This window comes from Ogataea polymorpha (assembly GCF_001664045.1).
Source record: "Ogataea polymorpha strain NCYC 495 leu1.1 chromosome Unknown OGAPOscaffold_4, whole genome shotgun sequence".
Classification (NCBI taxonomy): Eukaryota; Fungi; Ascomycota; class Pichiomycetes; order Pichiales; family Pichiaceae; genus Ogataea; species Ogataea polymorpha.
The window spans coordinates 1024914-1049352 of record NW_017264701.1 but is presented as its reverse complement, the minus strand read 5'-3'; the positions used below and the strand labels follow the sequence as shown (position 1 = coordinate 1049352).

General features: G+C 53.7%; 18 protein-coding genes across 18 annotated transcripts; 9 read left to right on the top strand and 9 right to left on the bottom strand.

The window, feature by feature from the left end:
• The first annotated feature begins 3 nt into the window (after positions 1–3).
• OGAPODRAFT_16656 (uncharacterized protein) lies at positions 4–4964 on the top strand. Its single transcript, XM_018354577.1, has one exon. It carries the CDS (start codon positions 1111–1113, stop codon positions 2596–2598), a length of 1488 nt encoding a protein of 495 aa, XP_018210906.1. The 5' UTR covers positions 4–1110; the 3' UTR covers positions 2599–4964.
• On the bottom strand, positions 7–4977 carry OGAPODRAFT_100814 (uncharacterized protein). Its single transcript, XM_018352999.1, has one exon. It carries the CDS (start codon positions 3485–3487, stop codon positions 2612–2614), a length of 876 nt encoding a protein of 291 aa, XP_018210905.1. The 5' UTR covers positions 3488–4977; the 3' UTR covers positions 7–2611.
• On the top strand, positions 178–606 carry OGAPODRAFT_13381 (uncharacterized protein; the record flags this gene model as incomplete). The annotated part of the gene is made up of 1 exon (XM_018353361.1): positions 178–606. One exon carries the CDS (start codon positions 178–180, stop codon positions 604–606), a length of 429 nt encoding a protein of 142 aa, XP_018210909.1.
• Positions 711–1036, bottom strand: OGAPODRAFT_8754 (uncharacterized protein; the record flags this gene model as incomplete). The annotated part of the gene is made up of 2 exons (XM_018356868.1): positions 711–726; positions 753–1036. The coding sequence occupies 2 exons, from the start codon at positions 1034–1036 to the stop codon at positions 711–713; spliced, it is 300 nt and encodes a 99-aa protein (XP_018210908.1).
• OGAPODRAFT_8751 (uncharacterized protein) lies at positions 3516–4181 on the top strand (the record flags this gene model as incomplete). The annotated part of the gene is made up of 1 exon (XM_018356867.1): positions 3516–4181. The coding sequence occupies one exon, from the start codon at positions 3516–3518 to the stop codon at positions 4179–4181; it is 666 nt and encodes a 221-aa protein (XP_018210907.1).
• On the bottom strand, positions 4174–4977 carry OGAPODRAFT_48839 (uncharacterized protein; the record flags this gene model as incomplete). The annotated part of the gene is made up of 1 exon (XM_018355604.1): positions 4174–4977. The coding sequence occupies one exon, from the start codon at positions 4975–4977 to the stop codon at positions 4174–4176; it is 804 nt and encodes a 267-aa protein (XP_018210904.1).
• Positions 4978–5035: 58 nt separating this feature from the next.
• OGAPODRAFT_88590 (uncharacterized protein) lies at positions 5036–6776 on the bottom strand (the record flags this gene model as incomplete). The annotated part of the gene is made up of 1 exon (XM_018356906.1): positions 5036–6776. A coding segment is annotated over exon 1 (990 nt), but the record flags the coding sequence as incomplete, so codon positions are not given.
• Positions 6777–6779: 3 nt separating this feature from the next.
• Positions 6780–7903, top strand: OGAPODRAFT_16655 (uncharacterized protein). The gene has a single exon (XM_018354576.1). The coding sequence runs from the start codon at positions 6920–6922 to the stop codon at positions 7886–7888; it is 969 nt and encodes a 322-aa protein (XP_018210902.1). The 5' UTR covers positions 6780–6919; the 3' UTR covers positions 7889–7903.
• A 92-nt stretch (positions 7904–7995) lies between these two features.
• Positions 7996–10064, top strand: OGAPODRAFT_16654 (uncharacterized protein). Its single transcript, XM_018354575.1, has one exon. The coding sequence runs from the start codon at positions 8008–8010 to the stop codon at positions 9325–9327; it is 1320 nt and encodes a 439-aa protein (XP_018210901.1). The 5' UTR covers positions 7996–8007; the 3' UTR covers positions 9328–10064.
• Positions 9366–10120, bottom strand: OGAPODRAFT_94377 (uncharacterized protein; the record flags this gene model as incomplete). The annotated part of the gene is made up of 2 exons (XM_018357527.1): positions 9366–9422; positions 9464–10120. 2 exons carry the CDS (start codon positions 10118–10120, stop codon positions 9366–9368), a joined length of 714 nt encoding a protein of 237 aa, XP_018210900.1.
• A 207-nt stretch (positions 10121–10327) lies between these two features.
• OGAPODRAFT_94376 (uncharacterized protein) lies at positions 10328–12476 on the top strand (the record flags this gene model as incomplete). Its single annotated transcript, XM_018357526.1, has 1 exon — positions 10328–12476. The coding sequence occupies one exon, from the start codon at positions 10328–10330 to the stop codon at positions 11504–11506; it is 1179 nt and encodes a 392-aa protein (XP_018210899.1). The 3' UTR covers positions 11507–12476.
• OGAPODRAFT_94375 (uncharacterized protein) lies at positions 10462–12480 on the bottom strand (the record flags this gene model as incomplete). The annotated part of the gene is made up of 1 exon (XM_018357525.1): positions 10462–12480. The coding sequence occupies one exon, from the start codon at positions 12478–12480 to the stop codon at positions 11539–11541; it is 942 nt and encodes a 313-aa protein (XP_018210898.1). The 3' UTR covers positions 10462–11538.
• Positions 12481–12674: 194 nt separating this feature from the next.
• Positions 12675–16325, top strand: OGAPODRAFT_94374 (uncharacterized protein). Its single transcript, XM_018357524.1, has one exon. It carries the CDS (start codon positions 12806–12808, stop codon positions 14519–14521), a length of 1716 nt encoding a protein of 571 aa, XP_018210897.1. The 5' UTR covers positions 12675–12805; the 3' UTR covers positions 14522–16325.
• On the bottom strand, positions 12675–16366 carry OGAPODRAFT_100800 (uncharacterized protein; the record flags this gene model as incomplete). Its single annotated transcript, XM_018352998.1, has 1 exon — positions 12675–16366. The coding sequence occupies one exon, from the start codon at positions 16364–16366 to the stop codon at positions 14588–14590; it is 1779 nt and encodes a 592-aa protein (XP_018210896.1). The 3' UTR covers positions 12675–14587.
• Positions 16365–18237, bottom strand: OGAPODRAFT_100799 (Dihydroxyacetone kinase; the record flags this gene model as incomplete). Its single annotated transcript, XM_018352997.1, has 1 exon — positions 16365–18237. The coding sequence occupies one exon, from the start codon at positions 18235–18237 to the stop codon at positions 16408–16410; it is 1830 nt and encodes a 609-aa protein (XP_018210895.1). The 3' UTR covers positions 16365–16407.
• A 275-nt stretch (positions 18238–18512) lies between these two features.
• Positions 18513–19679, top strand: OGAPODRAFT_48567 (uncharacterized protein; the record flags this gene model as incomplete). Its single annotated transcript, XM_018355593.1, has 1 exon — positions 18513–19679. One exon carries the CDS (start codon positions 18513–18515, stop codon positions 19677–19679), a length of 1167 nt encoding a protein of 388 aa, XP_018210894.1.
• Positions 18540–24034, top strand: OGAPODRAFT_94370 (uncharacterized protein). Its single transcript, XM_018357523.1, has 2 exons — positions 18540–21181; positions 21474–24034. Exons 1-2 carry the CDS (start codon positions 19710–19712, stop codon positions 23209–23211), a joined length of 3210 nt encoding a protein of 1069 aa, XP_018210893.1. The 5' UTR covers positions 18540–19709; the 3' UTR covers positions 23212–24034.
• OGAPODRAFT_94369 (uncharacterized protein) lies at positions 21351–24389 on the bottom strand (the record flags this gene model as incomplete). Its single annotated transcript, XM_018357522.1, has 2 exons — positions 21351–24339; positions 24375–24389. The coding sequence occupies 2 exons, from the start codon at positions 24387–24389 to the stop codon at positions 23245–23247; spliced, it is 1110 nt and encodes a 369-aa protein (XP_018210892.1). The 3' UTR covers positions 21351–23244.
• Between the last annotated feature and the right edge of the window lie 50 nt (positions 24390–24439).

Here is a 24439-nt window from a genome sequence, read left to right as displayed (position 1 = left end):
TTATTTAATTTAGTCTGATTTATCATGTTGAGACTTTTCTCTAGGCCGTTAGTTAGCCATAAATCGGGCATCCGGTACACTGCGGTCCGTCTGACGCAGACGAAGACGCCCGTTTTCGAAAGCAAACACTTCCCTCCCCCGGTTGTGGAGGAAGAGACACCGAAGCAAAACAGACCAATGACCGTCAACGACGAGCTGCCCGACCCGTTTGCCACAAAAAGACGCAACAGAAGGGTGTTTATAGGGTTCTGGATCGTGATGGGCGTGTCGCTCTTTGGAATATTCAATTACGAAAAGGTTTCGTCGCCGGTGATGAGCGCCACAATGTACTTCCTCAGGAGATCGGAGAATGCGCGCTCGAAGCTGGGCAAATCGATCACCTTTGAGGGCATTTTCCCGTGGATCAGAGGTGAGCTCAACACCATGAAGGGCAACATCGACGTCGAGGTCCGTGTGGCCGGCGACAAGGCCGGGGCGCTGATGAAGTTGAAGGCTGCGAGAGCCTCGCGCGGCGACAGCTTCCAGATCGAGGAATGGCGGCTTATTTTCGACGACGGCACAACGATGGACCTGCTGCAAGATACGAGTGTTAATCTGGAGTTTTAGAAATAAAGCCGGAAATCCATAATAGCATCTTGCAATCGCTCGGCCCCCCACCTAAGTCAATACTTTACATTATGCTTGTATATATGCGTATTATATCCTCCGTATTATGCCGTGTAGTACCTATATCTCATTGTGTTCACACCAACGAACTGGTCAGATTGGCGTCCCTCACAGTTTCCTCTCTAAACCGCGACTCTCCATGAAGCTGTTTCACGTATGTAGACCCTTCCAGCACTGGCACGGAGTCCAAATAATCGCCGTCGTCCTTCTCCTGTCTCGGCACAAATTCCTCCTCCGGCACCTCTGCTGCGATCTTGTCCTCCTTCTTCTCTCTCATGTGCTGTCTGATAAGTAGGGCAGAGACAAAGATAATAACCAGCCCGGCTGGAATGCCCACCGCGCAGCCAACAGCAGCAGAAGTAGATACCATGGCTTTGACGCAATGCTAACAATAAGAATTATTTGGAGTAAAAAGTCCGTCGCGACGATTATTTTGTTGAAGCCATGAAGCCACTGCGTTTTTGTCGGCAATTGTCCGGACTGTGTGCGCGCGATAGGCTTGTGGAGCCCCGTGCGCTCATAAACGGCCAGTTCAAGGAGTTTCCGGGCTTTGACGTGGTCAACCCGGCCAATCAGCAGGTGCTTGCCCAGGTTAGCGACACGCCTCTGGAAGAGGTCGAATTTGCAATTTGTGTTGCTGCGCGGGCGTTCGATGACTACCGCACGGTGCCTGTCCATGCACGCGCCCGGATTCTCTCCAACTGGCACCATCTGATGTTAGAGCACGAACAAGACCTTGCGCGGCTAGTCACGCTCGAAAACGGCAAACCCCTGGCAGACAGTCTTGGCGAAGTACGCTACGCTGCCAGTTTTTTCAAGTGGTTTGCCGAGGAGGCCGTGCGTTGCTATGGAGACACAATCCCTTCGGCAACACCTTCGAACCGCATGTACACACAATGGCGGCCGGTCGGTCCTGTGGGGATCATCACACCGTGGAACTTCCCGCTTGCCATGATCACACGCAAGCTGGGCGCCGCCCTGGCGGCTGGCTGCACCTCGGTGATCAAGCCTGCAGCAGAGACACCGATGTCTGCAATGGCAATGGCTGTGCTTGGTGTCGAAGCCGGTGTGCCTGACGGTGTGGTGAATTTTGTTCCTGTTGCGCATAGCAAGACTGCCAAGGTGGGGGAACTTTTCTGTAAGTCGCCGGATTTGAAGAAAGTATCTTTCACGGGCTCTACCCGCGTGGGCAAACTGCTAATGGAGCAGAGTTCCAGCACGCTCAAGCGGCTGTCGATGGAGCTCGGTGGAAACGCGCCATTTGTGGTTTTTGAAGATGCGGATCTGGAAAAGGCGGCTGCCGGTTTGATGAGCTGCAAGTTCCGCTCTTCGGGCCAGACGTGTGTGTGTGCGAACCGCATTTTTGTTCATGATAAGGTTTATGCTGAGTTTGTTGACATGGTGGCAGATCTAATCGATAAGAACACTCGCATGGGTCCTGGAATCGATCCTTCTGTCACGCATGGCCCGCTGATTCACGAAAACGCCCTTGCGAAAGTGGAGGCACTGGTGGAGGATGCTGTGAAAAATGGGGCCAAGGTTGTCCGCGGTGGCCGCAGACGGCCTGATCTTGGGGCTCTGTTTTACGATCTCACGCTACTCAGCGACGTGACGCCGAACATGGATATTTTCCACACCGAGGCGTTTGGTCCTGTAGCACCAGTTATACGGTTTTCCTCCGAGGAGGAGGTTTTGCAGCAGGCCAATAACACAGAGGTCGGCCTGGCGGCCTATTTTTACACGGAAAACAACAGCAAGGCCTGGAGAGTGGCCGAGAAGCTTCAGGCTGGAATGGTGGGGGTCAACACAGGTCTGATCTCAGAAGCCGCGCTGCCATTTGGGGGTGTGGGCGAAAGTGGGTTTGGCAGAGAGGGCAGCAAGTACGGACTTGCTGAGTACTCCGAGCTCCAGACGGTTGTGGTGGGTATATAAAGGATTTTATGCGTTATTTCATTTTACTTAGTCTATCGTCTAGTTGATAGATGAGGGCCCCCACAGACGCCGTGAGCATGCCCATATAACCCAGTGAGCCCAAGTTATGGTTGAAAAACACCAACGATATAACAAACGAGGCAAATCTGCGCAGAAGTAGCACAACACCGAGCGTCAGCGGGTCGGTTTTCTGGGCCAGCATGTTGACTCCCGTGACACACACGAGCTGTGTGCCGGTGTTGAGCACTGCAAACCGCCAAAAGTCAGAGGAACGTCCATACAGTTGTAGTTCGGCAAATATGCCGTTGCTAATTAAAAGTAGAGATGGCAGGCCGTAGAAGTGGGTGTAGAAGAGCGTCTGAACCCAATTGAGTTTCTGTGTGAGCATGATTTTGTTATTCCAAAACGAGGTGACAACGCCCAGAAGCGTGGATGCGAGCACGAGAAGCAGGCCTGCTAGGGTGACTGAATGTCCGGAGTCAGCTTTTTCTTCGGAGAGTGTGGTTATAGTTATACCAGCGGACAAAATGATAGCACCGGCGATCTGATATATAGAGTAGCGTCTGCCAAAAAATTGCGACCCAATGATCACAGTCAACGGTGTCGATGCCGACCGCATCACGATGTGCACAGGAACAGAAATGCCGTACTTGAAGGCCAGGTTGTTGGCAATAGCACAGAGGAAAAAGAGCGAGGTGGTCAAAAAATATTGGAACGGAGGACGTCTGTGGTTATTTCGAGGCAGAAAAGGAGCCACGGCCAGCGAGATGAACAGGTATTGAAACGCAGTTATAAGGTTCGATGGCACCGGTTTCAGCTGAGAAATCAGCTCCATGGAGATCACATTGGTGCAGCACCCAGAAAAGGTGAGTAGCCCCGGAAAAAGCATAACTTTGAAAATAAATTAGCTTATTTTTATGTCGGACGACACATTACCGTCTCTCGAGGAGTTCAAACTGCACAATCTCCTGAAAGCTGTACCCGAGGCGCAGCGGGATTTGACACAGGCAATATTGCGAGTAAGCAGGTGCTACACAAAGGACCTGGACACGCAATGTGAGCAAATTATTAGCATAGAGAAGGAAGAGGTGATGGATAGGCTGGACCGTGTGCAACGCAGTTATGAGAGCATTAAAGCTGTCGATAGGACGAGATACATGGACCAGATAAGATGGCTGGAATCTGAGATGGCTGATGTTGCGCAGCACTTTGCCTCCTCAAAAGAGCGAACTGACCGTCTCGTGACAAAAATCAAGCGAATAGAAAAAATGATGCAGCTGAAAGACCGGTTATTCGACGCAAAAACGTTCCATTATGATCATTACAAAGAGCTGTACCAGTATGGCATGCGCAAGGACGCAAGGGAAACGAGCCCGCTGAAAGAGCAGCAGTTTTTAAGTCTCGAGCAGGAGATAGGGGAACTACGCAGACAGCGGTCCACCAGCATAACGCGAATCCATAACCCGACCCACTTGCTGGTCCACGAGGAGCCCGTCACACAAATTTCGCAAACTGTCGCTACCGCGACGTCGCCGCAATTAGACCACGATGTGTCCACCACGTTGCGTGGGTACGTTAAGTAGCTTTTATCCATCCCAACTGTTGCGCCATGTTCTCGAATATGTCGCTCAGTGTACTTTCGCCGTACAAGGTCATTAGGTCCCCACGCTCTTTCCACTCGTTTTGTCTCTCTATTAGCTCGTTGAATGTGGGATCAATCGGAACGCTCCCCAAAAACGGCAGATCCAAACTCTTCGCCAACGCCTCGCCCCCACCCGAGCTGAAAATATTGGTGCACTCCGCACAATGCGGACATACAAACCCTGACATGTTCTCCACCAGCCCCAGCACCTTGAAATTCACTTTTTGGCAGAAATTCAGCTCCTTCCTCACGTCGTTAATCGACACCAGCTGCGGCGTCGTCACAACAACCGCACCATCCACGTTGTCGCAGTATCTCAACTCCTCCGCAATGGCAATGTGCTCATCAGAGGTGCCCGGAGGCGTGTCCACAAGCAGATAGTCTAGGTGCTCCCATTGAACATCCTTGATAAACTGGCGGATCATGCCTGTTTTCTTGGGTCCCCTCCACACAACGCTGTTGCCCCTGTCACCCAGCAAAAACCCAAGCGACATCACAGCCAGCTTCTTGGACTCGTCGTAGTAAACGGGGACCCAGCCCTTGGACGACTGGTGGATTTTGCCTTCCTCTATGCCAAACATCCGGGGCATTGACGGGCCTGTGAGGTCGATATCCAACACGCCGACCTTGTAGCCCTGGCGGACGAGCGTGAGCGCCAGCTGCGTGGTTACTGATGACTTCCCCACGCCACCTTTGCCCGACAGCACCAGCACGATGTGGTCGACGTTGTCCAGCATAAAGGAATAAGATAATTAATAATTAATTTATTACACAGCCTTGCGCTGGTCAATTTTCCCATATACGCTTATAATAGTTAAGCCAATTGAGACCCAGCACCTTGCGCATTCTCTCGGCCGTCCAGCCGCGTTTGGCCATGGCGACCGCCAGTTCCTCGCGGTCGGCTAGATTGCCCAACGGCTTGACGACCGGTGCGCTGCCCCACTCGGTCATCTTGCGCGCGTAGCCCTTGTCCCGGTTGCACCACTCCAGGAATGGCGACGGCCGGGCGTGGCCCTCCGACGCGTCGGACCCGATCCCAACAAGATCTTCCCCCACAAGGTCAATGAGATATTCCAACACCTCCACGTAATCGTCGATTTTACTGTCGTTGCCCATCTTCATGTGGGGGCCGAAATTGGAAGCCGCAACCATCCCGCCCTTGGCCCCCAGCGCGCGGATCTCCTCATCGCTCTTGTTGCGACCAGACTCTTTCATCCCGGAAGGCAACACATGCGAGAAGCACGGCGGCTTGCGCGCGTACTCGATCGTGTCTTTCGTCGTCTGTGGCCCGACGTGCGATAAATCGCACACGATCCCCAGATCTGCCATGTGGTCCACCACTTCTCTGCCAAAACCGGTCAACCCGGAGTCGTGCAACTCGGTGTATCCCGCACCGGAGTAATTCTGCGTGTTGTAAGTGAGCTGCATCTGGCGGACATTGAGATCGCGGAACACACGCAGGTAGTCCAGTTGGTCCTCAATGCCGGAGGTGTTTTGGAAATTTAGGATGACACCTGTCTTGTTGAGCTTTTTGGCAGTGTAGACGTCTTCAATACTGGCGATCTCCATGATTAGGTCACTGTACTCCTCGTACCATTTTTTCCACTGAACTATATTGGCAATGGTGCCTTTGAAGTCCTCCCAAAGGCCACAGGTGCACGAGACGGTGGTGATGCCACCCTTGCGCCAAGCCTGGAAAATCTCTGGTCCCCAATTGCAAATGTTAAGTGAGTCGATGTGGATGGACTCGCTGTAAAGTTGGCGGGCTTCTTCTTCGGAAAGCATGTCTGGGGAAAGAGAAGAAGCTGTCTCGTGCTTTTTTTATGGGCGGAGTTTTGCTGCAGGAAAACTCCGTTGTGGAATGTGGCTTCGATAATGGCTGATTGGGTCCAACTAGATAGCTTATGCCCAAGATGCCCCAGGAGAAGTTCAGAGACACCGTGAAATGTGCTTCACTCCTCCCTAGAGTTGCTGGCTTGCCCGCGCGCGGGTGATTTTACCCATTTTGCATCTCCTGATCGTCCTTTCAAATTTGTATCAGAATTGAGGCTTCCTGCATGTCCAATTGTTCGAAATTTGCGTGGATGGTAGCCACTTGAAAAAAGTTCCTATATAACAACACCCATATCCTTTCTCCAGCCCTCCACCATGTCTGTTTCTGCGTCTTGGCATCGCCACAAGGGTAAGCTATGGGATACCCTCGACAAACCTCCCAAGGAGAGATACATGTACTTCAAGATCGACTTCTGGATCCTGACGTACGCTTGCGTGGGGTATTTCCTAAAAACTTTAGATCAGACCAACCTCTCCAACGCATATGCCTCAGGCATGAAGGAGGACTACCATTTCCATGGTAACCAGTATAACATGGCCAGCAGCACGTTGTTCAACATTGGCTACATAGTGGGCCAGATCCCCAGCCAAATGGTTCTCACCAAAGTCCGCCCGTCAATCTGGGTGCCTACGATGGAGCTTCTGTGGGGGATCTGCTGCATGTGTCTTGCTGCAACAAGCAAATCTCAGGCAGGTGTCAAGCAGGTTTACGCATTGAGGTTTCTGATTGGTCTTTTTGAAAGTACAAGTTATTGTGGTCTTATTGGACTTCTTGGCCAATGGTACACTCCGTCTCAGTTGGGAAAGCGTGCGGGAATTTTCCAAATCTCGTCCTCGCTCTCTAACATGTTCTCTGGTTATCTTCAGAGTGGACTGCACAGCGGCATGAACGGCGTGCACGGCCTCGCCTCGTACCAGTGGCTGTTTATTTTTGACGGAATTATCACAATCCCGGTGGCCATCTACGGCTACTTTGCAATTCCTGAGGCACCACACGATTCCAAGTCATGGTGGCTGAGAAAAGACGAGAAAGAGCTGGTCATTGCAAATTTGGATGCTGTCAAGCGGCAGCCACGCAAAAAGCTCACGCTCAACTCCATGAAGGCTCTATTTTTCACTTGGCCCGTGTGGCTGTTTTCCACGGCGTTCATTTTCCACGTCGTGGCCATCAAGCTGTACAGCTACATGAACCTATGGCTCAAGTCGGAACAATACTCGGTCTCGCACATCAACACTTACCCGACAGCCGGTTATGCGGTGCAGATTGTGTGCACCATCATCATGACCTGGACGTCCGATATCATGGGCAAGAGATGGCCGATGATTGTGGCTTTCTGCACGGTTTCGGTTATCGGGTGCATAATCCTCACTATCTGGCCTACGCATAACCACGTTGCCATGTTTGTCGGCTGGTACCTGCTGTTTGCAGAGACAGGTTGCGGCGTTCTGTACATGTCGTGGATTAACGAGACCATGGGCCACTCGGCCGAACAGCGTTTCGTGTGCATCGGCGTCGTCGAGGCGCTCGCATTCACGTTCCAAGCCTGGCTGCCGCTTATTATCTACAACACCACCAATGCACCGTACTTTGGAAGCGGCTACCCGACCGCGCTCGCCTTTTTCGCCGGCGAGGCAGTTATGGGGTGCGCTATTGCCTACTTGCTCTACAAAGAGGCTCAAGGTTTCTCGTGGCTGCTCGAGCGCAGGGACAACGACTTCCGTCGGATCACGAAAACACCGCTCGCCAAGGAAAATAGCGACTCTGAAATCGTGCAGACGTACGAGCATGCAGATGACAAGTCCTCGTCTATGTAGCCTGATTCAAAACTCCGACACCTTACACCTAGCCGGAAAAATTAATTTAAAGATCGGACCACACCCCTGTATTTGTAATGAAACTTTGTATCATCGGAGCAGGGCCAGCGGGCGTGGCCATGGCCAAGGCTGCTGCCTTGGAGCCTTGCAGTGACTTGGATATCCACGTCTACGAGAGAAACGCCTCGGCAGGAGGACTGTGGAATTACACAGGCAAGGACAAAGAGAAAGTTTCATGCACCGTGCCCGCCACAGATCAGCGAAAAGCACGGGAAAACAGCGTCCCAGGCATTCCGTACGTGTCTGCAATGTATGAGCACCTGGAAACCAACATTGTCAAGGATATGATGCGGTACAAAGACCTTGAATTTCCACCAGAGTGCGAAACGTTCCCCACTAGACAGGAAGTCGCCGAGTACGTCCGCAAATACGCCGCTACCATTCCCGATAGCGTGCAGTTCCACTACAACAGCACCGTCATCGCGCTCGAGAAACAAGACTCGTGGCAATTAACGTACAAAAACACTGTTTCCAATGCGATCTCGACTGAATCGTTCGATTACGTAATCCTCGCCCAAGGACATTTCGACCTGCCCTACATCCCAGAAGTGCGCGGGCTCGAGGAGTGGAACGCTGCAGATCCCACCAGTATCATCCATGCAAAGTACTATAACGACGTGGACCGGTTTGAGAACAAGACCGTCTTGGTGGTTGGAAACTCTGCCTCCGGCATCGACATTGCCACGCAGCTGACCACGTACGCGGGCAATGTGATCATCTCGGCCGCGTCGCCGTCGCCCGTCGCCGATATTCTCATCGACAACGTTGCGCAGATCGGCAAAGTCGAGGAGTACCGTGTCGCTGACAGGTCGGTTGTCACCGTCGACGGCGAGACGGTCTCCGGAGTGGATTATGTAATCTTCTGCACAGGGTACCTGTACAGCATTCCATATCTCAAGTCGTACACTGAGGGGGAGCAGGCAATATTGACGACTGGCGAGCATGTGCGCTATGTGTACAAGCAGATGTTCTATATTCCCGATCCGACGCTGATCAACGCTGGGCTGCCGAAGAACATCATTCCGTTCCCGTTTGCAGAGTGTCAGGCGCAGTATGTGGCGCGGGTGATTAGCGGCCGCGAGCGGCTGCCCTCGCAGGAGGAGATGATGCGGGACTATGCAGACGAAGTGGCTATGAAGGGGGACGGCAAGGGATTCCACGATTTGAAGTTCCCGGCGGACGCGGAATATTGCAACCACATGTTTGAGCTGATTGAGAACTCCAGGTCTGGCGGGTTTGTGGCTGAGTACTGGGACGAACAGCGCAAGGACCTGCGTTCGCGCACGGGCCAGATCAAGGCCAAGCGTCTGGAGCTGATTGTGGCGCATGCGCTGCAGCTGCGACAGAAGCATGAGAAGTTCCGGCTGCTGCGTGGCTAGGGTCGAGCAGTAGGCGGCGCAAACGTGCCTTGTTGCGCTCAAAATCCAGGTAGCACAGACCGTGCAGCAGCGAGTCGGCCACGTCGTCGCCCTTTCTGCGCGACTCTGCCGCGTCGATTTTGTAGACAGAGTTGACAGAGTTGAGATACAGCATCTGATCGTAGAGGTGCCGCGACGGAGACCGCGCGGCCGGCAGTTTTGGCGGCGAATGTAGTGCGTAGCACTCTCCAAGTGCGAACGGGACCTCGTGCAAGCCCTGTCCCGCCAGCAACACGTCCATCCAGCGCGCGACTTTGACCATTCGCTCGGTCTTCGAATCTTTGCTGCCTGTCCAGTACGATGCCATTTTCTGCGGTGACTGGCTCTCCACATGGCAGCTGCCCTTGGCCAGTATCGTGGCTACCAGAATGCTTTCAAGAATGTTGCTCTTCAAAATGTGCTCAAACACATTCTTGTTTCCCATTGTGCGGAACCGCTGTCGCTCCACCACCACCACGTCGGGCACGTCGCTGGCGTACACGAGATCGCGCACCACGTGACCCATGATCTGGCTGTAATTGACGGGCGTGAACTCCTCGTTTTCGATGCCGGTGTACTGGTGTAGGTCCATTTTGTACCACTGGACGAGCAACGGCCTGCCGCGCTCTTCCAGCGTCTCTAGCCTAAACCGGCTGAACGAGAAGTTGCGCAGGCCCACGTCGATCGCGAGCACGTGAAAAGGTTCCTTCAGCAAAGACGGTTGCTCGAGAGCACGGCCCAGCGACTCTGCAAGCTCGCCTTTCGTACCGGACATTGCAATCCCGCAATTTTGTGCTGTCCGTCTCAGCCATTCGCCCTTAATATTATTCCTGGTTATATATCTGGTCAGCAGAGCTCTCAGATCATGGGACATGTAAATAAACAAAAAAAATAATTATTTTTTATTCCCTCTTGTTCCCTGGATGGATCCGGTTCTGCGAGAAAGACAAATTTACATCTGATACACTTTCCCGCTTCCAAAATGGCCTATCTCACGCTGCCGCCGGAGTTTGTTCCGGAAGCGAAAACCGTCATCAATTGGGTCATGTCGTTCACGCCGCTGGTGTCGTACGGAACGACCTTGCTCAGCATCCGCCGCAAAAAGTCCTCCAAGGGGTTTTCTATAGACATCTGTGCGACGATGCTCATTGCATCTACACTTCGGATCTTCTACTACATTAACGAGCCGTTCGAGATCAGTCTTCTTAGACAGTGCTTTGTCATGATCTTCATACACGTCCTCTTGCTGAGGGTGGCCATCAAATACAGAGACCCTGGCGAGACGGCGTATTTGCGGTACGACGAGTCTTGGCCGGAGTTTTTCAGGTCGGCGTGGAATGCCACGGACGAGGGCTCTGTTTATGGCGACGCTTTAGAAAAAGCCTCGAACGCGGCTGTGCAATATGCCAGACGGGTATCTGACTTTTGCGGCCGGCTTTTGCTACGGTTACTGTTTCTGTACGACGCCCGCTACATCAGGCCGTTCAGGTTCTGGCAGTGGGACGAGTATTCGCAGTACATGCAGTTCCTCGGGGGGTTAGTGCTGAGCTTGACTGCTGTCCAGCTCGTATTTGGCAGGACCGAGTGGCTGGGGCTGGTGTTTGGATCCTGCTCGTTTCTGATAGAGAGTACGTTGCCGCTGCCGCAGATCCTGCTGTTCCAGCGGTCGAGGACCGTGGAAAACTTCAAAACCATACTTCTGCTCAGTTGGCTGGGTGGAGACCTCACGAAAATCAGCTACCTGGTGTACGGCACAGATAACGTGGGTTTTATCTTTGTGGCTGCTGCTGTATTCCAGATGAGTCTGAACTTGGTCATCACATACCAATTCTTCTACTTCAAACACATGGACACCGTTAATTTGCAGCAGGTGCTTCCGCTGAACCAGGTCAAAGAGGAGATCCCGATGGACGAGTTCCGTGTTCCAGCCACATTTTCTGCCCCTTCGAGCCGCGACCTGTTTTCTCCGATTTCATCGTCGCAGTTCCCGTCTCCGGCCACCACGCCGATCCTGAACCCTAAAATCGACCATTCGCGTTCCAGATCAAGCACGTTCGCCGAGCATGAAGCGAAAATCAACAAGAGTCTGCGCAAGGCGAGCCTGAGCAGCAGCGTCAACCTGGAGACGATGAAGAAACAGAGCAGCAAACTAAATCATTAACATACAAACAATGAAGGTATACCTGTCATCACTCAGACATTATTCATTTTTTCCGTTTCTAGTCTCTCTTCGTTGATCTTCCACCAGAACTCGAACGTCCCCGTCTCGTCGTTAAAAGTGTCCCTGCTCACCTCCCAGGGCTTGGGGGTGATGATGTAGTGGATATTTTTGATTTCGTCGATGTCCCAAACATCCGCGTGGCATTTTTTTAGGGTTTTCAGACAGTTGTACTTGTACGACAGTCCCAGCCAACGATTGCAAAACACGTCCGAGAGCAGCTCCTGGTCTGGAAAGTCGTACGACGCCGTTTTTTCCGGCTGCGATAGCGTTTTCAGTATTTCGTTATAATTGTCCATGTCGGGTTTCACAATCAGCAGGCCCCCGTTGCAGGCCTTAAGTCCATACCGTGCGTCCGGACCTTTGATGTGGCGGAATTCGTCGTCTTTGCGGACGGATTCCTCGATATTCGCGTGGTAATTGGTGTACGCGCAATTTTTCGGGATCCAGTTTCTCGGATAGTGCTCCAATTTCAAAGGGTTGCACACACACGCTGGGCTGGCGGCAAAGGCAATGTGGTCGTCAAGGTGCAAGTCCATCAGCTCGTCTATGTTGCGGATCACAACCATATCAGAGTCCAATTGGATGACTCTTTGAAACTGCGTGAGCTTGAACGGCTGTAACTTGGACCAGGTATCGTAGAACCTGGAGTCGTGGCCAAACTCCTTCGACTTGGTGGGGATCAGTGGATCGACCTGCATGATAGCGATTCCTCGCCGGCAGATCTCCAAAACCGACTTGGGGTCCAGCTGCGACGTGTACAAGGCAATTAGGGGATATTTGGATTGCGCCCTTTTCAGTGAGAAGTCCAGAGTCAGCAGACCCTCGAGGTACTTCCTGTTTGTGATCAAGGTCGACCACACCTTGGAGTGCATTGACACGTCAGTGTCGGCCGGATAGATATCGTCGGCGGTCATCTAAGCAGCACTCCTGGAAGCCGAAAAACGAACGAATTTTATCAATAGATAATGCGCCACGTATGGATGAAGTAATGGGTGTGGCTTTATCTGCCGTTTTCTGTTCCGGGCACTCAAATGTGGCCCTCGAACAAAAAAAAAGATTCTTAAAGAAAACAACCAGTTTTTTCCACTCGTCCAAAAGCAGACCTCAGCCGAAAAGGATCAAACCTCCCAGCTTCTATCGGCAACAAGTGCTTTGTTTTTGCAGGCACTAAGGTTTCCTCCGTCAGGCTGACATACATACCCTTTGGAGACTGCTCAACCGCTATCTACTCACCCCACTATGGTGTTGATCAACGGCGTCAAATACGCCTGTGAGCGGTGTATTAGGGGCCACAGAGTCACTACGTGCACCCACGTCGACCAGCCGATGATGATGATCAAACCCAAGGGCCGGCCCTCCACGCAGTGTGCGCACTGCCGACAACAACGCAAGCTGAAGAACGCACACATAACGTGCACTTGCAACTCGAAGACCAAAGAGCACGACGTGAGCTGTGCGTGCCACGTCGACGGCGAGTGCACGTGTTCGAAGCAGAAGAAGTCCAGCTCGAAAAAGAAGGACGAAGACGCGAAAGATCAAAAATCGAAAATCATGCCTCCTGAGTCACAGTCGCTTAATGTCGACAAGGATAACGTCAACAGTATCATTCGATCGTGGGATATGGCGTCGCCGCCCCTGGGGTCTGAGCTCCTCCAGAACGACAGTCTGCTGTCACTGAACTCTGCAAGCTCAGACAAGCCGTCGCAGGGATTCCATTACCAGGATATTACCAAACGACAGGTGGGAATGGACCCGCTCCAGAACTTCCGGTCATCGACGCCGCAAAGCCAGCAAAAGAAGGCCGGGGAAATCCACGTTCCAGTGGACGAGTACGTTGCGCCCCTGAACACGATGAACAACAACTTCTCCACTCTCATGAGCAGTATTTCGACCTCAGAGCCGGTGGTGCCTCCAGCCACTGCGAACGGACGGTCCAAGTCAAACTCCATGACCAGCGAACCGTTCCAGGGCATCAACACTCCCGGGTCTGGTCTCTTGGACAGCTTTGACGACAACAACTCGTCCAAAATGTACCACAACCGCAACAGAAACGTTTCGAGCGGCTCGGTAATCTCGAGTCCAAGAGAGTCGATCAACCCTGACTCCTTGTTTCCGCTCTTTCCCCTGATCGGCCCGTCGCACTCGCACTCGTCTCACTCGTCTCTTCCCTCCACGCCATCCCACCAGAGTTTAAGCGATCTGATATTAACGCAGCCTGGGGGACACAAACTGTCGCATACCAACCTGAACTCCCATAATAGCAAAACCCACCATAATTATCCGCAGATGCTCAAGAAAAACCTCACAGGCTCGTCCACCCACTCCAGCGGATCGCTGAGCCACTCGCACCACCATGGAGTTCACGGCCACTCTCACCAGTCGCACTACTCGCCGTATCCTCAGAACATGATGGGCCAGCAGCCCCGCCGATCCAACTCGTTTTTGTCCGTTTCGTCGTCCAACACGGTTAACTCGTCGCTGGGATCGCCGGGCTCGATTCTGACGAATGAAAGACCGCCATTGGTGAGCGCCAACTCCACAGACTCGCTGAACGGGTTCCAGCTGACAAACGCGAAGACAAACACCACGCTGATGGACGATCTGTACCAGACTAGAACCTACACGGAATCGGGAATGAAGCCGTTCTCCATGGTCCCGGAGGAGGAAGATTCTGGCTCCACCCCTGCGTCGGATGTGTCGCAGCTACGCACTGTTCAGCACAAAGTTAATCCGGTTTTCGACCCAAGCGCGATAGGCACGATTCCGCTGACCACCTCCTCTGCCCTGCCGAACGCCACGGACCAGCGAACAGAGGCCACTGATGCTCAGACAGACTACTCGAGCTATTTGGGCAACATAGACTATCTTGACAGTCTTCTGGACCAGTCTGCCGACCAAGCGGACCTGTCCAGCTTCATCGACCTGCAAGGCACCCAGACACAGGAGCAGGCCTAAGTAGAGACGTGTGTACAATTAATGGTTTTTTTACGGCCGGTTGTGAGTGAGTGTTGCCGTAAATACTTAATATATATTTTCCGAATAATTGATGCAATCATCCCAGAAGCTTGCTTCCAAGCTCGACACCTTGGCGAAAATGTCTGACAGGGTGTCTAAAAGCTGGCCTTTATCGAAGCCGTCTTGGTGCTGTTTGCTGCGGACGTACTCCTCGAAGTACTCATTGAGCACCTGCTCGCCGCGTTTGCAGGCCTCCAAGTACCATGGAGCCACGTAGTCGCTGAGCCAGTCGCGGTACATTTTTTGTGTTGGGGAACCGGGGTCTGCCTGGTACGACAGCCTGCCGTTCTCCGCGTCTTGCTGCAATTTGCGTGCCGCCATGAGGGCCTTAGCGTTGTTTTCAGGATCTGCTTCCAAAAACTTAGCGCCATTATTCAACGCGTTGGCAGCAGCATGGTTGTAGCCAATCAAACAGGGCATCAACGCGGTCTTGCACATCAGCCAGTTGTGTGTTTTCTCGTACAACTCGACCAAATAGTTGACATAGTTCTGCGTCGCACGTCCAGCGACAATTTTCTCTAGGTCTAGGTCCGGCCATCTGCTTTTCAGCTTTGTTTTGTGTCTCTCCATCTCGGTCTCTATATTGCCCAAAATCTCGTCCACATACCCCTGCAGCTCCTCCGACTCGGTGATGCTGCGCAGGTTCACGTGCACGCGGTGGTAGGCCTGCAGGTATAGGTAGTCCTGTTTAAGAAAATAGTTGAATTTTTCCACCGGCAAAGTGTCCTCCATTGCCTGCCGCACAAACTGGTGATGAGTGTACTTTTGCCAGTGTGGGACGACTTTTTCGTGGTTCATCAGAAATGACAGCAAGCCGGCATTCTTGGACGTCTCGTGCGGCCGTTTGATTGCCCATGTGTGGTTCAACGGCCCGTTGGGCTTCACCTCTGCGTGTCGAATGGCTTCATTGACAAACCCTATAGCGTTTTCGACCGCGGTGGCCAGAGATGTGCCGCGGGCAAGGTTGCACGCCACCGCCGAGCTCAATGTGCAGCCTGTTCCGTGCAAATTAGGCGAGTCGATGTGGTTTGACCGGAAAACGGTGAGCTTTTCGGATCTGTGCTCATACAGCACGTTCAGAATATACACCGGATTTTCAGGGTCAACAACCAGGTTCTTGTTCACCGGGACAAGCCCGCCCTTGAACAGCACGTCGACCTTGAACTTCGACCCCAGAAGGCGCGCAGCCGTATAAAAATCGTCTGCCGTGCTTATGGTGATTTCCTCCACGCCAGGGTCCGAGCTGCGCAGCACAGCCAGCAAAACCTCCACCTCGCGCGAATTCGGGGTAATGAGGGCCGCATGTTGAAACAGCTCTACCGCCTTTTTCAGCGCCGCCACAGAGCTCAGCCGGTCGCCATTCTTCGCCACGAAAACCGGGTCTAGCACAATAGGCGTTCTAGCGGCACGGGCGGCCAGAAACGGCGTAATCACCGACAGTGTCTCGTCAGGCAGCATTCCGAGCTTGATGGCGTCGAGCGCAATCTGGTCGTCGGCAATGGCCACCAGTACCTTCTCCACAACTTCAGCGGGCGTTGTGGTGACGTTGTGCACGCCGAGCGAGTTCTGGGCCGTGAGGGCCGTGATACAAGTCACGGCATAGCACTTGTACGCGGTGATGGTCTTCACGTCCGCCTCAATGCCCGCGCCGCCCGACGAGTCGGAGCCGGCAACGGCCAGAACCCGAGGAACGCGCACAGGAGCCAACTCGCCGCTCAATTGGTCGCACAGATCAACAACTCGTACCATTACCTCGTAAAACAAGAAAAAATCAAAGGCCTCCATTTTTTATACACAATGCACTGCCCGGTTTTTAGATTCCACATCTACAAGTTGGAGCCTATTTTGCTGTACGCCTCGGCAAAACCGTCGACCAGCGCAGCAAGCCCGATGGCGCCGGGATCCGGCAGCCCGCCCTCGGCCTCAAACGGCTTGAACTCCTCCTCGCTGACGTAGGACGCGCGGCCAAACTTAGCCTTGAGCTTTCGCGTTGACTCTGCTCCCTCGTGGCAAGCCTTGTTAGCCTGGTTGAGGTCACCCTTGCTGGCCGCAAACTGCTCCACAAACGGCGCAAGCGCGTCGATCAGAGTCCGGTCGCCAGCACGGGCCCGTGTGTATCTGTACAGCGACTCCAGGGCGTCCTTGAGCGATGCAGCCAGGATCTGCGGCGTCACCTCGTATCCGCCCTGCTGGAGCTCTCTGTCCTTCAACGACTTGGCGAGTGCAGAGATAAAGATCGAGTAAAGCCCGCCAGAGGTACCTCCCATAGCCGTTTCGACGACGTCAGTGATCTGCGTCAGACTCCGGACACCGTCGGTGATCTCCAGCTTGTCGGCAGCCAGCAGGTCCAGGATCGCGTGCGCGCCGTTGGCCAGCGTCTCGCCGCAGTCGCCGTCGCCCGCAACCGTGTCGTACAGCGTGATCTTTGGCTCCTTGGTCAGCAACTTCTTGCATCCGCTCTCCAACACAGCCTTGACTGTGCTGCTTGAGAACCGCACTTTCGAGGTCGCCGACGCGTCGCTCACTGGCGGAGCGTCGATGACGAACGACTCGGATTTCGCCGCCCATTCTGCCGTTGTGTACGACGAGTTCCACCCAGGAACCTTGGTTGGGTAGTCCAGACAATCGAAAACCTCCTTGCCCCCCGCCCGAGTCACGTTCAGCAACGTGATGGAAAAACCAGGACCGTCTAGCGACGTGGTGTACGCGCCCGTGTACACTCTTGCGGGCTTGATCTTGTAGTCGGTAGCCAGCTGCTCAACAACAGTGTTCTGGATAGCGTACAGCTCGAGGTTCGACGTGCCGCCCAAATTGTTGATCATCAGCACAATCTCGTCCGACGAGTCGAAGTCCACATAGTGTCTCTCCTCGTCGCTCTTGTCGAGCAAGTACTTGAGCAGGTCTGCCACAAGCGTGTCGATGGTTGGGATTGGCGAAACGCGCTTGATGCCCGACTCGTTGTGGATCCCCATACCCACCTCGATCTCGTCCTCCTTGAGCAGATGTTTCTGCTCGTCCTCGTCGTCGGACTCGGACTCGTGGTGTCTGTTACCCGGAATTGTGCAGTGGTCGAGCGACGCGCCGATGGTCACCAGATTGGCCACCACGGCCTCGCCCAGCTGGTACACCTCGCTCAACGAGGCTTTGTTCGAGTCCTTGGCGGCCTTGGCACCGACAATCTTGTGCACCAGACTCGTACCGGCCAAACCGCGTCTGCCCACCATTCCGTTCTTGGTTCTGCCCACAGAAACGTCGTCCTGGACAATTAGCAGCTCCACGGGGACGCCCTCGGCCTTGGCCCGCTCTGCAGCAAGCCCAAAGTGCAGAATGTCGCCGGTGTAATTTTTCACCACAATTAGCGTACCTTTGTCTGAGGGCTTTGCCTTCAAACCTGAAACAATCTGCTTTGTAGAGGGCGAGGCGAAAACAAAACCAGCCACTCCAACGTCCAAACAGCCTTCACCAACAAAGCCAGCGTGCAATGGCTCGTGGCCAGACCCTCCACCAGACAGGATCATCACCTTGTCGGGCTTGGAGTGCTTGTTGATCACCACACGCTCGGATTCGATGAATTGGAGGTCTGGATTGGCATGACACAGGCCTTTGAGGTGCGCATGGACCAGGTCTTGCTTGTAATTCCAGTGTTTGCTCGACATGCTAAAGAAAAGAAGGTTAGGAAATGCCGGGTCGAGCTGTTTATTTTATTGGATCCCGGACTGCCAAGGTCGGCTAAGTTCCTAATAGCGGGGAAAATAGCCCCATAGTCTATGGAAAAAGATACCCGGGAAATAACCGTATAGGGAAGAACGAGGTGCGCAACCCAGTTTTTCCCCCACCACGCCGCCACCGCTTTTTTCTATTTCCTGCCTCTCACGTGACCGCCCCCCCTGGTGCGCCCCCGATAAAAATCAAAAACAGTCAGCTTCCTTGCATGGCCCTCCGCAGTATATCGTTCAACCAGGACTACACGTGTCTCGCGGCCGGCTTTGACGCGGCCTACAAGGTGTACAACTGCGACCCGTTCGGCGAGTGTTTCCAGAAGGCCGACGATGGCGGCGCAAACTTGGTAGAGATGCTGTTTTCGACGTCTCTGATCGCCGTTGTTGGAATCGGCGACAAGCCCGCCAACACGATGCGCAAGCTGAAAATCATCAACACGAAGCGCAAAGCGGTGATCTGCGAGCTCACATTTCCGACGGCGATTTTGTATGTCAAGATGAACCGCAAGCGGCTGGTCGTGGTGCTCGTGGACCAGATCTTTGTGTACGACGTGTCATGTATGAAGCTGTTGCACAGCATTGAGGCCAGCGCTGGCTTGGATGACCGGATTATTTGCGACCTTTGTGCGGACGACGAAAGCGTGCTTGTGTTCCAGCAGTCGGGGAGTTCCGACGAGCTGGCCGCCAATGCCGGCACAGTGGTGGTGTTTGACGCGCTGCAGATTCAGCCAATTAATGTGATTGAGTGCCACAGGTCGCCGCTGCAGCGGATCGCCGTTTCGAAGGACGGTCGGCTGTTGGCGACGGCGAGCGTCAAGGGCACCATTGTGCGCGTGTTTCGGGTGGCCGACGGCAGGAAGGTGCACGAGTTCCGGCGCGGGAGCTACACGGCGCAGATTTCGTGTCTGAGCTTCAACGTGGACGCGACGGTGCTGTGCTGCTCGTCCAACACCGGCACCGTCCATTTCTTCCGACTTGACGACGTCGACCGACGCCGGTCGACGGGGTCGATCGACGCAAACATTGACGGCTCCGAAACACTGCCGCGCGAAAGCAGCATCACCGAGGAGGAGTCGAGCGAGATCAACCGGCTGATCAACAGCCAGCTCGGCGGCCACAATGGGTTTGCCAAGAAGAAGAGCGCCGAGTCGCTCAAGAACTTTATCTGGTCGAAGTCCAAAACGTACCTGCCGTCACAGATCAACTCCATTTTGGAGCCCAAAAGAGACTACGCCTTCATCAAGCTGACCACCGAGGTGGAGAGCGTGGTGGGGCTTGTCGACAACAATTGCTACGTGGCGACGCGAGCGGGCGATTTTTTCGTCTACTCGGTGCAGCCCGGCCAGTGCGTGCTCCTCAAGCACTATAAAATAGAATAAGACATTTTTGAAACATCACCATTTTTTCTCATGGCCACTGCTCAGAACAGGTCCATCCGGCCCACGCCGTACATGTGTCTCAAGTCGCGCTGGGTGCTTGCTGTTTGGAACGAGTGGACGCTTTTTGGGGGGCTGGTGGTGGCCATCGTGCTGCTAGACTGCTGCTCCGCGTCGTCAAGTTCCAAGTCGTCCAGCTCGTCGCTGAACACGTCTCTTTCGATTGCCTCCAACACAGACTCCCACAACGTCCAGTCGGTGTTTCTGGACGACTTAAAGACCGTGGTGGCCTGCGATCTGACGGCTGAAGCTGCGTACCTCAACTCCACTTTAAACGACACAATCACGACAGCATACACGGCGATCGCCTCCATCGACCTGCGCCCAATTTTGCAGCAGCTCGCCGACTCCATCAACCACACCGTCACATCGTCGCTTGCATCCCAAAATAGTGCGCTTCAGTCGCTCAAGTCGACTCTGAATTCCCAGGCCGTGTATGTTGGTTCCGCAGTGAATTTGGACAAAATGGATATAAATTATACCTGGATCGGCAGCTATCTGGCAAGCGAAATACAGAACCGTACGGTAACCAATGCGTACGAGAAATACTTTGAGAAGCTCCCCGATTACTTTGCTTTCTTCGACGCTCTCACAACAGAGACGCTCCAGAACGTTTCTGCTGCATTTGACCTGGTGGATTTGTACGGCCCCGAAATTTATCACTATTCCGTCTCGAACGGGTCCGCACTGCACCTGGCATACATGAGCTCTACGGCTTCTAGAAGATCCAAGGCCGTGTATGTTCTTGTTGCATTGATGGTTTTTTTCGTGGTAGCACAGATGCTGCTTGACTGGCTGCGCTTCGCACATGAACAGAAACAGGCAACGTGTTTTCCGCTCGAAGCCTCCGAAAAGACAGACTTCTTGGAGTACACGTTCCGAACGGTCGATTTCGAAGCCTTTCAGCTCGCAGAGGTGCTTGCTGCGTTTTTGGGGGACAGCACCAGACTGAATTTTCTTGCATCCTTCTGGCTCGGGGTGCGGTCCAATGCAAAGAATCTGGGAAAGTATATTGTTTTTTCGCTGATTCTATATTCTTCTTGGCCGCAGAACACCTCGTCTTCAGTGGACGTGTCTCTGAGCGGAAACACGCGTCTGCACAATACGTCGCACACGCTGAAGACGGATTTTGGGCTTGGCTCAGAATCGCTTCTTGCCGATATCCGAGAGATTTACGACGATTTCCGGGTCCAAGTGCGACAGTTTCTTGTCGACGAAAGCCTGGAGCCGTTTGTGTCGTATGACGGGGCAAACTCCTCGTTTTTGGCCGACCTTAGCTGGCCCGACGAAATGGCAACACAGCTGACCGTCGCCGTAAACAGCACGGTTTCGCATGCCAAACTCCACCTTGTCCAATCAGCAGCCGGCACAGATGCTCGCCCTCTGCTGTACTACGCCTTTGCCCTCTGCGTGGGGGCCACGTTCACAATGGTGGCCATCAGCGTGTACACGCTCCGCTAGCGAGGGGGGGTTACCCGCACGTAGTTTTCGTTAAATTTTTTTGAAAATTTAATTCAAGTGCATTGATCCTAAGAAGCACCTACTAGCCGACATCGCTGCTGAATTCAAGACACAACGGGCGTTGTAGTTTTTGGTACCTTGAGATGTCGCATAGGAAGTTACAACAGTAAGTGTGGACGAAAGCCGGGTCTGGGCGATGCTGGGGCCTGTAAAAAGGGAAAAGGGGCCAGGGGTCGTTTGGAACCCGGGACTCGACACGGTTTACTAACGGGCCAGGGAAATTGACCGCGTGTTCAAGAAGATTGGCGAGGGGCTGGAGATATTCAACACTCTGTACGAGCGCCATGAGAATGCCTCGAACGGCTCGCAGAAGGAGAAACTGGAGAACGACCTCAAGAAGGAGATTAAGAAGCTGCAGCGGTTTCGAGAACAGGTGAAGAATTGGCAGGCCACCAATGAGGTCAAGGACAAGGAGCGGCTCAACGAGTACCGTCGGCTGGTCGAACAGGCGATGGAGAAGTACAAGGTGGTAGAGAAAGGGTCGAAGACGAAAGCGTTTTCTGACGAGTCGCTGGCCAGTTTTGACGACCCGCAGGAGGACAACGAGGCGATCGAGTTTGTGCGGGAGACGCTGGACGAGATCCAGCGTCAGGAAGAGGCGCTGGAGAGCGAGCTGGACAAGCTGGGCGCCAAGAAAGGCAAGAAGACCAGTGCCGTTGACGAGCGCAAGTCCGAGATTGAAGACCTGCTCGAGATCCACCAGTTCCACAGACAAAAGCTCGAGGTGGTATTGCGACTGCTCGAGAGCCACGTGCTGCGGCCCGAGGACATAATGAACATCCAAGAGGACATCAAGTATTATCTGGAAGAGAACCAGGATCCGGACTTTGTGAATGACGACACCATCTACGACGACTTGAACCTGGAAGTTGATGAGAATACGCTTCACGACGGCAGCTCTACGCAGAACGGCACGCACAAGGAGGAGGATTCCGTTCTTGCGGCCACGGCGCCGATCTCCGTGTCTGTGCCAGACACCACGCCCCAGAAGAAGAAGGAGAGCACGCCGACACCGTCCACTGTTCAGGCCTCGCCGGTGGCGACCGCCAAGCCACCGGCCCCTGCGAAGCCTGTTCAAACGCCGCCGGTGAGCGTGCCCAAGATGGCCACGCCGACGACGTCGCTGGCCAATCTGGCCGGCACTTTATCGTCTGTGAACACGCTGAGCACGCTCAAGCCTGCTCCCGTGCCCGCCAAGCCCGTGGGAGAGCTCAAATGGGCAGCTGCGGTGAGCCAGACCGCGAACGGGCGGCCTAAACCGGAGGAAAAGCCTGCCACGCCGGCCACGCCGCTCTCGACGCTGAACACCAACGCGCTGAACGCCGCCAGTGTGCTGGAGGCGCTGAAAAAACAACGACCTCAGGATGGAGCGTCGCACAGCAACTCTGAGTCCCGGACGGCATCCAGCACGGCGGGCGTGGGGTCTGCCGGGTGCGGCGACGTTGCCAACGACCCAAACTTCCGGTTTCTGCCTCCAGGCATCCAGAGCACGATCCTGTCGTTTGTGATGGCCAGAAATCGGCCAGAGTCCGAAAAGACGCCGACGCTGTCGAGCGTCGGCGCCATGCTTGCCGTTCCCCGTCGCTTCTCGCCCCTCAGCGAGGGAACGTATCCGCCGGGATTGGAGGCACAGCGGGTTTCGGCGATCTGGAACAGCGTGCGCGTGAGCAACAACATCGAGATCGACTCGCAGAACGTTGACACCGCCACGCTGTTCTATGCCTACTACTACGCCCTGTCGCAGAAAGAAAGAGACGTCGCCGCGTCGGTGCTGGCCTCCAGGCTCTGGAGAGTCAACAACGACAAGACGATGTGGTACCAGCGCCATTCGCAGGTGAAAGTGTCGGGCGACGGCTTTGAGATCTCCGACTTTAACGTTTTCGACGCAGAAAAATGGAGCTTCTACGAAAAGAAGAACCACAGGGTCGACTACTCCCAGTTTGGAAAATCCTAGGTGCGTATATATAATTGAATATTGAGGTTGTAACTACTCGCTAAATTCCTCTTCACTTTCTGCCGCGCTCGAAATCTTCACCTTCTTCTTCCGCTGGATGTTCTCCTCCTGCTCTCTGCGTCTTCTCTCCTTTTCCTTGCGACGGACAGCGTGGATCTGCTCCAGCTTGTTGATTTCCTTGACACTCTTCTTGATCCGCGAATGGTACAGCACCTTACCGTCGCAGACGCCTTCCTCGATCTTTACCAGCTCCAGCTTCATCCGCGGACCGATCTCGGTCAGTTTCACCGCCTTCTTACGCTTGCCCCCTTCTTCGGCAGCACCCTTGGTTTTCACTGCAACGTCCTCCTTCACCTCCACCACGGCGTCCTCCTCCACCTCTGAATCAGAGGTGAATCCGGCCTGGGCGTACGGGTCGAGAATGATGTCGGCCACGTCGTCGACTTTCGACAGATTTGGCAGTTTCTTGTTCGTTTTCTTGTGCACCTTGACCAGTTTTTTCACGTTCTTTGAGACATCCACCAGTTTCGTGTCGATAACGTAATGACGAAGGTCGACCAGCCCCGTCTCCTTATCCTTCTGTAACAGCAAAACTCTCTTAATGGTGCTGACCTTGGTGTTCTGTGGAGAGATTGCCGGGAACATGTTTTGGAACATGGTGACCATCAATTTTTCGTGCTGCTCTGCTTCTTTCGGACTAGTAAACCCGCTCATCACAAGCAACGGAGGGTTCAGAAACTCCGGGCCAGACTTGCTCACGCTCTTGGGCATCTTCTGATAGCGTGCGACGTCTTTGCAAAGCGAATATTCGTGGATTTTGAAGTTGATGGTGGGGCCCCGGGGCATTGCTGAAAAACGAAGCTGGGTGGACCCTGTTTCCTCGTTCTGGCTGAAAATCATCAATTGCGAGATTCCGAGCGGACCTGCCATCACAACAAAGTCCTTGAGCTTATTGCGGTTACGCTCGCGAAGATTGATCGCCGTGTGAGGAAGCATCATGATCCTGGTGTCTCTAACTAGTTGTGTAAGGGTGTGGTTGTGTAAAGCTGTCCCCAGATGGATCACCATCGAACGGGGGATCTTGGCCAGCTGATCCTCGCTCAGCTTTACATGGGTTCTCTTTTTCTGCTACATTGTTAGTAATTCTGGGTGGTTGTACGCACTCTTCTTTTCGCCATGATGAAAAGATCTGTCTAAATAAATTTTCAAAATATTTTTGAAATATTTG

Bases quoted from the DNA above. Each gene is read 5' to 3' on its own strand.
- OGAPODRAFT_16656 (XM_018354577.1), top strand. From the start codon at position 1,111: ATGAAGCCACTGCGTTTTTGTCGGCAATTGTCCGGACTGTGTGCGCGC.
- OGAPODRAFT_100814 (XM_018352999.1), bottom strand. From the start codon at position 3,487: ATGCTTTTTCCGGGGCTACTCACCTTTTCTGGGTGCTGCACCAATGTG.
- OGAPODRAFT_16655 (XM_018354576.1), top strand. From the start codon at position 6,920: ATGTTCTCTGGTTATCTTCAGAGTGGACTGCACAGCGGCATGAACGGC.
- OGAPODRAFT_16654 (XM_018354575.1), top strand. From the start codon at position 8,008: ATGGCCAAGGCTGCTGCCTTGGAGCCTTGCAGTGACTTGGATATCCAC.
- OGAPODRAFT_94374 (XM_018357524.1), top strand. From the start codon at position 12,806: ATGGTGTTGATCAACGGCGTCAAATACGCCTGTGAGCGGTGTATTAGG.
- OGAPODRAFT_94370 (XM_018357523.1), top strand. From the start codon at position 19,710: ATGGCCACTGCTCAGAACAGGTCCATCCGGCCCACGCCGTACATGTGT. The intron at 21,182-21,473 runs GTACACGCTCCG...CTAACGGGCCAG, and splicing joins ACAATGGTGGCCATCAGCGT to GGAAATTGACCGCGTGTTCA.